Source organism: Camarhynchus parvulus, chromosome 3 (genome assembly GCF_901933205.1).
Source record: "Camarhynchus parvulus chromosome 3, STF_HiC, whole genome shotgun sequence".
Classification (NCBI taxonomy): domain Eukaryota; kingdom Metazoa; phylum Chordata; class Aves; order Passeriformes; family Thraupidae; genus Camarhynchus; species Camarhynchus parvulus.
Genome location: NC_044573.1, coordinates 68,891,774 through 68,907,502, shown reverse-complemented (window position 1 = coordinate 68,907,502; position 15,729 = coordinate 68,891,774). Strand labels below are relative to the sequence as shown.

Here is a 15,729-nt window from a genome sequence, read left to right as displayed (position 1 = left end):
GCAGGCTCCGGCCCCCGGCGCTGCCCCGAGCTGGCAGCGCCCGTGGGAGCGCTGCCCGCCCGCCTTTATGTGACCTTAACGCGGGTTTCTGTGCATAGCGCCAAGTGGGAAACGCCGGTGTTTGGTGCCGCGTTAGGCTTAAGCCTGTACTTTTTAAAAAAAGTTATTTCAGTAAGTTGGTTTAATTCAGATCCAGGCTTTTTCCCACGCTGGTTAAACACAAGATCGCTTCCATGCTCCGCGTTTGCGGGACAGATGGCAGCAGTGATTTATAAAACAGACACCGCATTCTTTTTTAATTAAGTATCCTTGTAGATTTTATCTTCCCTGAAATTGACAGGAGCACATAAGACGTTACATTAGTCTGCCAAATCAGACGTGCCCTTTTGACTAACAGCTTGTAGAAAACCAAAAGGTTTCCCAAAGATTAAAAAATAATTAAAAAAAAAAAAGTGGGAGAGTGAAGTCTGGTTTTGTAACCTATGGCCAGTTCTAGCAGTTATGTTTTTTGGCTATATATAACACACCTTTGGAACTTGGCAGTTTTTCATGAAATGTTTTGCTTACACAATGAGCTCAGCCACTGCTGCCGTTTCTAATAAATAGATTAATTTTGCTGTTAATAAAAGTACACAGCCAAGTGCTCTAATTATATTGTAGTTGCTTTACGTTTTCTTTTCTTTTTTTCTCCAGAGTTAAAGAAGTTCAGTCTAAAGATGTTTATAAAAGGTGTTTATTATAAAATAAGTAGGTGAGGGCTGATGCTGCCATGAAGCATGATGGATTCTGTGCAGCATGGAGGATGTATCTGATAGAAGTTACAAGATAAATACACACCATGCAAGCGGCACGTAAATGTGAAGGTAGAACTCTTGAGCTCTGAGCAGTGCTGTGAATGTAACTGATAAATAAACCTTTCGTTTGTTTTTTTTTTTTTTTAATTCAAAAGCAATAGAAAGACATGTAAGTCAACTGAGAAATAACTGGACAAAAATCTCAGATAAATCTGCCCCATAAATAGCTCAGCACTTTCCTAGCCACATGCTGTTTCCTCTGAACTGAACAATACAAAGAGTGCCTCTTAAAATAAAAAATCCTCACCATTTCAGATTTTTGGCGCTTTCTTTAGATGCAGTTCTCTAAAATTTTGTTCTTCCACTTATGTCGCTCTTCTAAATTTAGCATTTGGGACTTTTGGTATGTTTACAGTGTCATATCCATGAATAATCCTAACAGATAATAGTTTGTTGATTTTAACTTTGACTGCTCCTTTTATTATTGCTGTTGATAGACAGCTGCTAAAAGGAGCCCTTAAAAGCGGGAACTACCAGCATTGTAACTCCTCCGATGAATCACTCCAACGAAGGATACATTTATTAGCAAGACAAGCGTTCTGCAGTTAGCGCATCATTCTCTCTTTGGAGATAAAGAGCACTTCCCCGAACTTTTCTGAGCCTGTTAGCGCTATGAATACCGACGTTTACGGTGTGGTTTGCCCCCTCCTTTATCGTAAGGATAATTGAGGCTTTTCTTAAAGGGTACCGTGTTTTAACACCCGGGCCAGCTGCTAAGTACTGCTAGATCTCAGTTGGATTTTACTTGAATGCTTTACTTAGTGGGGCTAAGGAAAGGCAACCATAAGGCAAGAGCAAGCCAGTGGAATCCCAAACTCAATTTCAGAGCCCTTGAGAAAATACCTTGCCAGTTTGAACTCCACCTCATTTCTGCTCTATAGTGCTGGCCTGAGGCATTGTAGCTACTAGGGACTCAAGCCCAGGAGGAGACCTGAAGGGCCTCAGCTAAGCATAAAGTAGCACGAGCATATTGTTGCAATAACAGTATTCAATGGAAAGGGAGCGAGCCAAGTTGTCTCCAGGCAATGCAGGTAGCAAGCTTAGATTGACTTCCCAGCCAGACAAGTCCCATTTATTTTCACCATTTGAACTTGTGCTATACTCGTCATTTATTCAAATGTTCATCTTTCCCCCACTTTGTGCCTTTGGCTCAAAAGCCACTCTGTGACACTGCGGCAATCTGTGAAAAATTCCAGGTCACCGGGGAGGGGAGTAGTGGTGCTCTAGCGAGAGAACTCTTCAGTAAAAAATCACCACTGCTCTCGAGCCATTACTGACTTGAGCAAACTGCAGGAGATTTCAGTCACCAGCACCGATGTGCTCAGAACCCCAGGGAAGCTGACAGCACAGTTTGCACTTGTATGGACTTCTCTAAGGGTGGGCTGTGGCAGGTTCCTAGACCTTTACTTGTAGAAACTCAAAGGTGCCAGCCCTCCCTGGAGAATGCCTTCTCTGAGTTAGTTCACAGGATCCAGCCGGCCAGAGATTCCCCTGGGCAGGGGTGAGGAACTACGGTGCCTGGCAGGGAGGTGGCAGAGCTGGCACTGCTTGTCCCTGAGCTGGGACTCAGAACAGCTCAGTGTGCTGGCGCTTGGTACGACGACAAGGAGCAGAAGAATGAACCTAAATTTAGAAGCCTTTTTGCTTCCTGTGCTGCAAACATTTGGGATAAGCAAGAATCCAACTAGAAACCTTCAGCAAAGTTTCTTTCTTGTAGATCTTTGCAATAGCCTACAGCACTCAGTAGGCAGAGATGTGGCATGAGATGTCAAAAGCACTTTCAAGCAGGAACTAATTTTGGCAGTTTCATTCTGTAAAAAGTATTGCTATGGTACTAGTACATCGTCTATCACTTCACCACATCTTGAAACTAGGCCACTGTGCAGCCAGACACAAGAGTTATGGAGCCCGGAAGGAAAGGAGATGAGAAACAGTGGGGTGTGGAGCCAGCTCCTTGAAACTTATATACATTTTATGTTAAGACTCTAATCAGCAAACAAGCCCCTTGTGCAAAAAGACAAGCCCATACCGGTAGCCAGACTCCTTTCTGCTGCTCTTGGGCTGGCTTTCTGTGATTCCTGTTGCTGGCCATGCTGTGTGTGCAGCAGGCAGGGGAGGTGCCTGCTCCCGCAAGGCAGCCCAGAGCCACGCGGCTGTTTTCTGCAATACACTGCAATTTCTTAACCCGAATGTGGTTCCAGCCTTTGCTGGAAGGGTGCTTGTCCCTGGGGACAGCCAAGTGGATGGAGTCTCATATTTCCTGCGGGTTCCTCCGGGCTAGCTCGGGCGCAGCTGGGCTGGATGGGACGGGCAGGATTGCCCTCTAGAGGGACGGCCGGGGGGACGCGGGTGTCCGGCAGGACTCAGAGCTCCAGCGGTGTCAGGAGTCAGGCACTGACTCACCCAAATCGGGCAGATACTTAAATTAGGCAGCTTGGAATTCACCTTAAATTATTTAGGCATGTATTTGATATAAATAAACTTCAAAGAGACTGAATATAGTCGGGGAAGAAAAAAAAAAAAAAAAAAAGAAAGAATGCAGGTTCCAAAATTTTCTGCCTTGAATTAAAAGGGTCTGAAAGGCACCATTAAAGAAACAGTCCAATTAACTTCAAAATTTATAAAATGAAAATATTTAATGGCAAATAAAGCAACTTGATAACAAACTTTGCATACCTTCATGCTCTTCACAGCCAGTCCAATTGAAAGGACATGTATGGACACATTGCACAGGAATATTTGGAACCTCTGTTGGCCAAAGGCAACAATACTGAACAAGTAACATGCTGCGGGCAATATCCATACATTGCTGTAACCCAGGCAGAGAAGAACAGTGGCAGACATCTGAACTTTATTTATATTTTTAAACTTCCTGTGGCTGCAAGGAGTATTGGAAGGTTCTGCCAGCAAAATACTATACTAGTTGGGAAACATTGGTTTAGAGTGCCAGTTAATATAATTACGCTTTTTTTCTGCTTTTTTTCCTTTTTTTTTTTTTCTCAAGAAACAGAATTTTTACATTACACTCTGAGGTTTTATTTTAATTTTATAGCAACTCTGCTTCTTGTTCTTAGATACAATGATAGATACCACTGGAAACTTTAAAATTTGCTGTTTAGCTAGACTGAGAGATGGGCAAGATGTGTAATTGTGTTGCTTGCTGAATCAGGGATATCAAAATAGAGAATATATATAAACGGCATCTTTGGATTTTAAAAACAAGACGGTTCATCTCCAAGTGCATGTGGGTTGGAAATCTTAAGAGTTTAGCTCACAAAGAAGTTTCAAAAAAATGAACACTCATTATAAGAAAACCCTTTTCTAGTCTGAAGTAGCACCAGAGTGTACTGGCAAGACAAGAGATATGTAACACTTGAGCACCAAAGGAAGAAGAATTTTATATAAAAGCTTAAAATAAAAATCAGATTGAAGCCGAAGTAGAAGAGTAGAACAAAAATGTAAAGGAGCTTCAAGAATAGAGTAACTCAACCCAGTGAGCAACCTAAATTCTCCTTCTGTGCTGCAGCAGTTTACTTAGACATCAGTTGCATCCATAACTGTTTAAAAACTGACAAATCTGAGCAACTTCACTCTTGGAAGCATAAGCCTCTTTTAATCTCTTGGCAATGAAATCGCAGTTCTCTTTACTCTCTGTTAGTTCAGCCAAGAACTGCGCCATTGTGTGCTATTTCACAGCTTTGCATTTAAAAAGAAGCAATGCTCACTTAATGCGCAGTCATCCTATTATTGACACCATAACTAACTGTGAACGATCAAACATTTATCCCATAAAGGTCTGTTTGCCAAGTTCTGTTTTACATCCAGAAGAAGTAAATACAGCCTGGAAAGTCCTTTCTCCCAAAGACATCCACGTCTCCCAGTCAAGTGCAAACAGCACATTCTCCTTTGTGTGCTTAACACTCAGTTCCATATCTTGCCCATTATATGGAGAAAGAATATTTTGGAACAGTTGCATAGTCTCATACCTCACTTAGATATGTAAGTTCAAGTGCTTGCAACAATATTAGAAAGAAAAGAATTGTGAAGCAATGTAGAAAACTAGGTTTCTTTGAGAACTCAGCTGGATGATTTAGCTGCTGCTACTACTACTACTACTACTACTACTATTATTATTATTATCATTATTATCATTATTATTATTATTATTATTATTATTATTATTATTATTATTATGATGTCTGTAAACAATTGTTTTTCTTGACTCAAAGAAGCACTATTCAGATAGTAGGAATCCTCTTTGTTTCAGGTCCCAAAACTGAAACAGCCTTTCTAGTTTTTTTGAGGTTCAGCTGCTTCTGTCATGGCCAACATGTTATACAGTCCTTTTCAGAAAAAAAAAAAAAAGTCACTGTCTTAGAAGCAGCTAGGGATTCTCCCTTCTCTACTACTACCCTCACTACTGTTGGGAAGCTACTCCTGAACCTTGCTCTTTGGGTGGACAGGAATCTTCTCTTCTGAACTTGCATTAACGTGGATCTCTGGCTCATGGCTACTCGATGCCCTAGTTATAACCCTTCTAGTATAACCTAGTCATACCCTACATCAGTGCCTTTGAGAACAACCATGAATTTAAAAAGTGAATGAGTTTTATCCAGCAGGAATTTCCCTTTGATATTGGTGAAAATTCAATCTGGACTGATTTTTGATAAAAACTGTAGGCGGAGGGACCTGGGTTTACAATAAGAAAAAAACCACCTGCTTGGTGGTCATTACTACAATAGAATGTGATTGAAAGCAATTACTTTTCATAAAAGTTGATGTAAGAAATACTTCTACTCATTAGTAAGGTGTCTGCTTTTAGCAGCAGCAATCTTCAAGAAATACTAAATGTTTAAACCCTGTTTATTTTTCTGCAAAGATATCTTAGCATGCTCCATCTAAAAGCCATGTATATTGCTTCTGGTCTTACATAATGTGAGCAGAGGTAGGGACATTCACAGTTTTTATACTTGGGATATAAATAAAATTGTTTGATTAAAAATAAATCTTACCAATACAGACATTTTTTCTGTAATGTTCTCCCGCTAAACCCATTTTTATGAAAATAATGATGCAAGCAACTAAGTGTAATTGTAGAAAATTATTGCTAGTGATTTGCATATGAAATACACACCTTTTACAGCCTCTACTAGCATTGTTCAACGAGCTTATAAATAGTACAGCTGAAATGCTGAAAACAGAAAACAGTTTTCGATGGGCACATGCTATGAATGAAGAAATGTTCAGACACAATGTGCAACTTGGAGAGCTTTCATCAAAACTAGCCAAGAGGGGAAAATGCCTCATTTCCTAACCACACTGTGTTTTGGATAAGCTGGTCACATAGAAAAAGCGTCACACTCCTCTGCAGAGAGTAAAGCTTTTTAAAATAAAGGTTAATGTTTTTTTATGGGGGAAAAGAAAAACCAACTAATCTATTAGTACTTGTTGAGATTTTTCTAATGGCTTCTGCATAACATTTAATTTCTATAATTTGATATTTAATAACTGCTAAGATTTGAACCTTGCAATTGAGGCCAGTCATTTGCTGTAGTCATTGAATGTGCAGAAAAGTCTAGTTTTAAGATACTGTTTTTGTTTCAAGTAAAATACTTCTGTGTACAATTTTAAAACTAAAAATGATGAGCATTGTCCTAATAATAAAGCAGAGTATTTTCAATCTTTGATATTTGGGGCAAAGGGTGAAGGGAGGAAGACAAATTGGAATAGGGTAAAGAAGGAAATGTCAAAGATTTTTTTTATAATGTTGCTGCAAAATTGCAGTTCTCCTACACAATATATCAAAATATGCCTCAAATGGAATTTAAAGTAGAAATTTCTTAAAAACCAGATAAATCTGAGAACTACTGTTTCAGTTATCACTGGGACACCTGCCTGTCACTATTAGCCAAGAGGAATGTTCTTGTATGATGTGATCCCTCTTTTCTCCTGCAGACAGACTTGCAATTTCACCGTGTGAAGTCGGTAAAACACTGCTTTCCAGTTTAGTATGTAAACCGTCATGTTGCTCTTTCTATTTTGGAGAAAAAGGTTGCCTTTCCTCAAGAGAGGCACACTGACTGAAGCATTTTGCAAACAGGCATGAATTTAAGTCAACTTCATGCACTGCAGAGAAGGAATCTCCTACACAGGGGGGAGCCCGAGCATTCTCTGGCTGCTGTCGGGGGCTGGGAACACGGCAGCAACGCCGGGAGCTGCGGGCAGAGTCACGCACAAGTCAAGTGCAAGAAGGGCTGGACAAAGGTGACTGCAGGAGGCTTTGGTGTATCGATGCCAATTTGTTTGTCACCCTCTTCTCCCGTTCTCAACTCAGGGCAAACTCTGTACTTTATCTTTTTGTTTATTTTAAAGGAATTTGCTATAAGAACTTCAGCTTAATGGCCACTTTCTCTTAGCTTTACAAAACCAGGCTTAGCCTAAAAGAGAAACACGTGAATGCTAATTATGTATATAATTAATGTATTTTAGGGACTGGTTTCTGAAAGGTGGAACAAAAAAGGGTAATTTAATTCAAAGATCATTAGAACAGATGAACTGGAAATATTCTTTCCTTTGAACTGCTTTGAGAGACTGAAAAGCTCTAGCTCTTTATTTTTGGTAAGACACTGTGCAGGTAAAAGACTTTGAAGACTACAAAGAATAAAAAAAGTTTGATGCCTCACTCTTCTGTGAGATTGAAGTAGCTGACAAGAGTAGTGACAGCCAGTGCTCTGACCCAGAAGCCACTTCCTTGACAAATCTGCAGCATGGCACAATTGCCTGAGTTAGCCTTTTGTGCTGATGAAAATTCAAATACTGCTCAGAAGAACAACCCACGGGGAGATCTCACCAGCAGGTGTACCCCTGAGAATACTGGTCTGGCATCCTTAGCACTGCTTGGGGCAAGAAGCACTCCCCAGCAGCTCCAGAGAATGCCTCCTTAATGTTTCCATTAAGCCAAAAAGAGGTTTTCAATCTTTTAGCAACTTCTGTCAAGTTCAATACGAAGTCAAATATGGGCCACGTGTACATTCTTTCTTGCCAATAAGGCAAGGCACATGGAGGGCTACATTAAGAGAAGCACAGCCAGCTGATCAGGTGTGCCAGGCCATCAAATCCATGCACTCAAATACACCTGGTAATCCCTTTCCTTCCCTGGCCAGAGGCAGGGCCCCTCAGTTCCTGGATGGTGCATTCATTACCTGATCATTTTTCTGCTAACTAGAAGTTCCACACTGGGGTCAAAGGCAGTATCAGTCCTTCTCCACTGTCTGGGGAACTGCTCAATAGCAACCAGAGTGCTAATTCTCCTGTATGGACCCTTTTGGGCCACCAAATTCTGCACAATTCACATACCCCAGCTTCCACATTTGAGGCATCCCACTCTCCCACGCTCTCCTCATGGTAATGCAGGCAGAACCACAGGGTGGCACACCAATGTGCACATGGTACCCTCCCCCCTGAGCAGAAAACAGCTCCCTTGTCAGCCTCCATGGTGGCTGGCGGGAGGAGGAGAACACACATGGTCTTTGAATAGCTGGAACTGTTGGGAGTCTCTCCCCAGCTGAGGCACAGGTCTGCAGGGGTGGGTGTGAGAGAGATTCTCTTTGAATTGCTGGAGCAGACTGGCCAATCTGCCCACAGCTGGGGCCTTGATGTCTGGCCAAGTCACGAGCACCAGGTGCTGCCATATGATGACTGTGCTCCATACAAACTTCACTGCGTGTACCACAGGCACTGGATTTCATTTGGGTCTTTAGATGCCTGGTTGTTATCCGGGCTGCTGCAGATCACCTCCACCACTAACTCCCTCAGAGAATGGATACTCTCAGTGGTTGTCCACTCTTTCCTTAATAGTTTACAAGACCTTCTACAAGGGGATACTTCTTCACACTCAACACAAAGTGCCTCCAGAGGCTGCTGATTTTTCCTCCTTTTCCAATCCTTTTGTTGATCCCCCATTCCCTTGTGAGGCCCCCAGCTGCTGGGCTGCCTTGCTCTCTAATTCCTGACTGTTGGCTCCAGTACCACAGCACTGCAGCAGCCAGCTGATAATTAGCTCACCAGGCTGATGGCTATAATATTTATGTGTATCTTGCAGCTTACTCAGGGGTAAGGAGCTGATGATTTCTGCCTTGTTCATGATTTCTGTCTCTTTCCCCTCCTGTTCTTGTGACTGTTCTGCTGCACAACAGGTTGCCACTCCAAATCCTCCTACTGCACCCTCTTGGGAAAAGCTTTCCCCCTGACTGAGGGAATTTACATCAGCCTCTATTGTTTCTTTGTGACAACAGGGGTAACTGATAAGAGTTGAGAGGTGGGTGTTTGGCTTAGCCATGGTGCTTTCTGTGTGTCTTCAGGCACAAAGACTATCTCTGCCCTCTAAGGGTGCTGAACAGCTCTTGGCAGGGTTAGGCCAGGTCCAGCAAGTGTGAGAAGCTGTGTCCCTTTAGCACAGCCAGGGCATCCTTTTCTCAAGCGTACTGTCACTTCTTCAGGATCCTGCACTTGTTTGGCAGTCAGGTTCCACATGATCAGAGGTAAAAAACTGTTCTAGATACCTTGCCACCCATGACCACACAACCTCGGGGCACATCCCTGTGTGATATTCCTACTCAGTTAATCCTAGGAAAAGCTGGATACAGATTCTTGAGATACACTGATGTGAACATTCTGATTACCCAGGAGTGTTCAAAATAAGGAGGAGTCATTGTAACAAGCTGGAAAGCAACCTGCAGGAGGCAAAGAGAAAGGTGCGGTTGTTTCCTCCACAAACTGTGTCTCAGAGGAAAGGAGAGAAAAGGTGTAATTGTTAATTATCTCCACGAGATGGTTCCCAAAGTACTGGGACAGCAGCAACACACAGCCCAGATACCAGATTAGGCTCAGGGCCAGTGCTTTCATCATAGTTCTCCAAGGGAAAACACAACCAAGAGCTGCACAGCACAGCAAACTGCAAAAGACAAACTCAGCTTTCAACAAGCTCTCAAATTGTCGTGTTTACTCTTGAGCAAGACAGGGAGAGGGTAAGGGAACAAATAAACCTGCATCAAGAGTGAGTAAGTCAACATCATGACCAGCAACAGCCAAACAGGCATAAAGGGTTCCCCTCTAGCACACTGTGGTAAAACATCTTATTATCTTGAGCCCTAAGTGTCCATCCTGGGTACCAAAAAGAATTGTGTTGGACAGCAGCTAAGCACCGCAGAGCTGCTCAATCAGTGCCCCCCACCATGGGATGTACTGTGGGTTTTTAGTTCTGTACAGACAAAGGATCAATACAGTCCCTCATACAGGGATTTTCTGGGCTGAGATGAAGCACATCTGGGGTTAGACATACCCAACCAAGTTCAGTGTGGTACATCTGGTACATCCCACCCTCTGTGCCCAGCACAGAGGAACAGGGAGCAGCATTCCTCTCTATCCAGCTGAAGCAGTGTGAGGCCAGAGGCAGGCAAACAAGGACTTTTTGTATTTGCATGACTTGCTGCTTTACTAAAAGTAAATGCAAAATCATTCAAAGAGATCAAAGAGTGATCTCCCTCACAACCAGGTGAGGGAGATCTGAAGAGTATAAAGGTAGTTTACTAAAAGTACCTTATGATTAAAGCCTACTTCCCCATGCTATCTGCTGGTGCTTCAGCTCAGTGGGCACGAGTGGGGGCAAGGAGACTCTCAGACCAGAAGAGAAAGAGCTTTTTACTGAACTGCTTCTGTTCCTGGAACAATTTAGGTCTACAATCCTAAAGGTCAAAAATATTGTGGGAAACTAGAACTGATGCCACCAATAAAAGATACTATTTTAGTAGATTCTTCTAAAAATCCCTAACCATTAACAGGTAGAGAAGTGTCCCCACACTCTAGCCCAGAGAGGAGCAACAGAGAGAAAATTTGTGGGTTGAGTAAAAGACATTTAATAGATAAAAGGGGAAAAAATGAAAACAAAACAATTAAAAACAAATGAGAAAAAAACAATCACTACCAGTTGATTGACAAGTCCCCAAGCAACAGACCCCTGGAACATCCCCCCTCCCCATCCCCAGTTTTTATTACTGAGCATGATCTTGTACAGCACAGACTATCTCTAGGGTCAGCTGCCCCAGCTGTGCCCCCTCCTGCCCCCTGCTCACAACCAGCCCCTCACTGGGTGTCAGAGTGAGGAGCAGAGAAAGCCTTGGTAGTGTGCAAGCACTGCTGAGCACAGTGGGTCAGCAACGCTGTTTTAGTTACACATCCAAAGCATGAGACTGCATAGGATCCTACCAAGAAAATTAGTGCCATCACAAGTGGGATGCAGTAGATCAGGACAACTTTTTTATTTTAATTTAGTTTAAAAAGCAGTTGGGACCTTGTCCTGTATTTTGTGCATCTGTGGAATGGTGCAGCAATTCCAGAGTGGTGATAGGTTCAGAGGAGCAGCCACCAGGAATGCCTGGTTGAGTAGCTTGGTGACTGAAGTAAATGGTGTGAATGCCTTCCTCAGACCACAGGCCTCCCTCTCCCTGACCTGCTTTAGAGATAGGTGGGGACAAGGAACCAAGGAGACGAAAATAAGACCATGACCAGACCAGAACAGCCCTAAGGTTACACATTGCTCAGAAACTGTAGGAGGTGTGAGGAGTACATTAGTACACAGCAATGACTAATTCACTCGGAGTCTGACAGATAGGTACAATACTTTGCTTGTAGTTTACCTAGAGGAAACAAGACAACAAAAATTTCTGAAGAATTACAGGCAAATACCTTAAATATAAGATTACTTGATAATATTGATAAGGGATAATTCACATTGTTTGTTTGGTATTTTTTAAAATTAAGGTTGAATAATTCAAGAGCAATCAGAACATTCTGGTGATAAAGATAAAAAAAAAGTAATTAATTTTTGGTGATTCCCCTTTATTGGTAACAAGTACAAATAAAAACTTGTACTTGCATGAAAAAATAAACGAGGTGTACATAGTTTTGCAGTATGTTTGGTGCTTCTTTTACATAGCTGAGGTGAAGTGACTCAGAATATCTCCAGCAACCCAAGCTTTTTGCAGCCCTAAATCATTATGAACCAATTAACACAGATGTAAAACAAAGAAAAGATGATGAATGGCTCTTACTTCATGTAACGTGCAAAAACAAGAGCCAAAGAAAGCTGAAATGTGACTCTGGTTGAACTTAGGTAGTTCTTTCAAGCACATTTTTTTATTAGATCTTCAGGGAACTTAATGGGTAAGTGCCTGGAATAAACCACGCTTCTCAGTGGTTCTCTTCTGTCTTCAGCCCTCCTGCTACAGTAACAACAGTAACTCCGGGAGAAGTTCCAGAGTCTTGGGAAGAGAGAAAATGCCAGGGCAGGAAAGAGAGAAAGTGCAAGAAAGAAGGGGTCTGGTGTTGAAGCCATTCTCCAGAACAAAGTGTGTCCTGAGTTCTGGATGGTGCTCCTAAACAAAGATTGGGACTCAAGGTTGCTTATTATAAATAAAATATCATGGTATAATGTGGGCAGAATGTACACAGAATATTATGTACATTACACAGGATGTATTTTCAGTGTATTTTTAGAGGATAGAGTTTTTATTTATATTTTGCATTTGGTGGAATGCAACACTCTGATCTATGACAAACAAGCTGTGCGATGGGGAGGGAGTGCAGGGGGAAAAGGAGGGAGGAGAGAATTTAACAGAAATAACTCCACTTAGTGTTTGACTGAGGGATGTAATGAAATCTGTTTGCTGTGCTAGCTGTCTCCAGATTGGGCTGTAATTACACCACAGAAGGAAGAAAGGTAGCTGAGTCTCAATCTAGATCATTTATGTAAACTCAGCCTTCTTGTCAACGGCATTCTCAGATTGCACGAGTGCAAACCACAAAAATCATCTCCTATGAACAAAACAGAGACGGTCTCAAATTGCAGGCTTCTGATACACCTTATAAGCCATCTGTAATTGGACTTGAAACTCCAACACACTGAGGTTCAAAACTTCTCCAGTATTTTCTGCATTTTATTCAGTGCAGTGACTACTCACAGAGGAACATTCCTGCTTCCTTTTTGCCAAAGGCTGATGTCTAGCCTTACAAATTAACATTTATCTGGCTTAAATTAACACAAGTGTCACAAACATAGGAAATTCTTTTGTGTAAGACTCTGTTGAAACAAACTGCTGGATCCGAGGGAGGGATATTCCCTCCCCCAGAAGAGTTGGAAAAAACCTCATTCTTTGACCCAGAGCAACATTTTACATAGGCACAGTATAAACTCCAGGCACTCAGTTCCCTTAACAGAGCCAAATTAATATTTGATTAAATATTTTAAAGCTCCTACTTACCATGCTTGACACATTTTCTCAGCAAGTTTCTCAAATACAGAACTCATTAGGCACAGGGTAATTTTACATTTGAATACATAAAAAGAGTGTGAGGAGACATAACTGAGTGCAGACAGAGAGGGATTTTCCCCCATTAATCCCCCAAACTGCCCTTCCCTTGGATAAGGGTATGTTAATTCCCGGCCTCGGCAGCTCCCTCTCTCTGGGCAGGTTTGAGCGGGTTTCTCGTGACACCTGGATCTTCACGCCCTTCCATCCATCCCTCCCTCCCTGCATCCCTCCCTCTGGCAGGAAAACCACCGGCCTCCGCCCTGGCGCCGTCCCCGCTGGTGCCCAATCAATACCGCCTTATTTCCTGTCCATTTGCTGAGGTCACGGAAACGGGACTCATTAATTATTTCTACCGGTGCAGCCTCAAGTGTGCTTCTGGCACGACAAGCGAAAACCGTCTGTGACCTTTTTTCTTTCCTCTCCCGAATTTTGCTGGTGGTGGCGGCAGCGAGCGCACGTTCCTCTGCCGGGATGGGATGGGATGAGGCGATCAGAGGTGTGAGGCGGCACCACTGTCCCCGCCGGGTTGCTTCCACCTGACCAGGGAGAGATGCTCCTGCCGGAGCAGCAGGTCAGGGAAACCTGGTCACGGCGTAGACGATGTTGGCCAAGGCGTCCCTGGCCTCCGAGGGAGGGAATCGCTCCAGGGCTGCCAGCGCTCTGTTTCCGTGGCAGCGGCAGAGGTCGATGGCAGAAGTCACACCTTTGCCAGCCTTGATCGCTTCCTGCAGCTGTTGGAAAACACAGGCACATCAGTGTGGGGGGTGTTTCAGCCGTGCACAATTATCTCTGCGAGCACAGGGCTTCTACCGCCTCTTCCCGAGGTAAAGGCAAAGCCAAAGCCATCACACAAAGCCCTTAAATCCTCTCAGCTGCTCTGTTTAGCTCCCTACCACAGCAAAACTGTGTATAATGTAAACTACACCACCCGTTACTTCATCATATGAAAGATGCTGGCTCTCCAAAGGGCATGCTTAAACTAAAAGAATAAAATTAAACTTTTAAATATCTGAACATTTGATACCTCAGCCAGTGCCTGAGAGCTTTTGTTCAGAACTGGCAAACCAGCCATTTGCTCACACTCCTGTTTTCTGCAGTGAAAATCTGCATTTTGTGAACACCCATTCCATCCCCTGCTTTCAGAAACCAGCAAAGACGACACAGGTGGAATGACTGTATTTTGGAATAGGGGTTTCTATTTATAGACCATGTGATTACATTGCTCAAAGTGGACAAAAGCAAATTTTGTCAGTAAAATGTGGTAAATGATCATACTGAACTCATGCAAACTCCATCTTATTCAAAGTCTAGGGAATTTGACAAAGGCTTGGTGATACACCATATGAGAAAGAAAATACTTTCATGGAATAGTCGACATTTCACAGCAAGTTGCTGGAAAGATTTGGCACCTAAAAAACTTGGATAAATGATGGGTTAAATTTCCTGTTAAATAATACAGACAAAATTGACAAAATAAAGCATGCTATTTTGCCAATATCTGAACTTAGCAGAACTCTAAACAGCTTTTATTAAGGGCTTTTTTATTTTTAATTAGTATTTTCTTTTGGAACAGCATCATGAGACTGTAATGAAACAGTATTACATTTTCTACTCTAAAATACAGGTGTTTCCAGACCAACTCCAGCCTGGTGCCTCATCCAAGAGCCTGGAAACAAAGGCGAGGTGGATCTTTGGGATTTGATTTTCCCAAAAGCATTACAGCATTTCACGATCTTTAACATGCTCTACACAGCTTTCACAACTGTCTAACATCATTGCACCAGCTTTTTTAAAAAAAGATTTTTCTTGGATATAGGTACCTACAGTAACAAACTATACAGGGTTTCCTAAGTCATGTTTTTCATCAATGTTTTCACAGCTCAGTGCCCAAATTATTTAAAAAATACATCACTATGACCTTACCTATCCAGTTTAAATAATATATATGTATAAATATATATACATATCTTTAAAAAAATCCTAGATATGACCATATCGTAAGTCACCCACTTTCTATACATACTTGCATTCATACAGAATGATTGATGCTTCTTATCTGAAAGTGGATTCATTATCTGTATTTAAAGATGAAATTAGCTGAAAGCATATTACAGCACTTGAGTGTTCAAGTCCCAGTTCATAAAAATTTTATTCTTCTCTTCAGTTGGAATCTTCCTGCACTGTGTGCTGGAAAGGAACTTGCCCCAAGGCATAAATGCATCACATAGCTAATTCAACATGTCTTCAAATGAGTGCGAATCAGCCATATTTCCAGGGCTCTGCAGCAAAGGTGAGGATAGGTGAGATGGGGTGCTCTCGCAGCGTGCAAAGGTGTCCCTTCCTCTTCTTTGAGGCACAGCCTTGTGGGACAGTAGAACCCCACACATCTTGAAGCAAACTCTGCTGACTTGCTAAAGCTTATTACAAAGGATTAGCATAATTTCTAATACTCATGGAAGTATAAACTGGGACGTAAACAGGAAAGAAAACAACTCCTAGAAAGTCTT

General features: G+C 42.3%; 1 protein-coding gene across 1 annotated transcript in view; it reads right to left on the bottom strand.

Moving 5' to 3' along the window:
• Positions 1-10,940: 10,940 nt before the first annotated feature.
• PDSS2 (decaprenyl diphosphate synthase subunit 2) overlaps positions 10,941-15,729 on the bottom strand; it is a 111,709-nt gene continuing 106,920 nt past the window's right edge. The window contains exon 8 of the mRNA XM_030944692.1: positions 10,941-13,953. Coding sequence (XP_030800552.1) covers positions 13,795-13,953 — 159 coding nt within the window. The 3' untranslated portion in view covers positions 10,941-13,794. The remainder of the gene's footprint in view (positions 13,954-15,729) is intronic.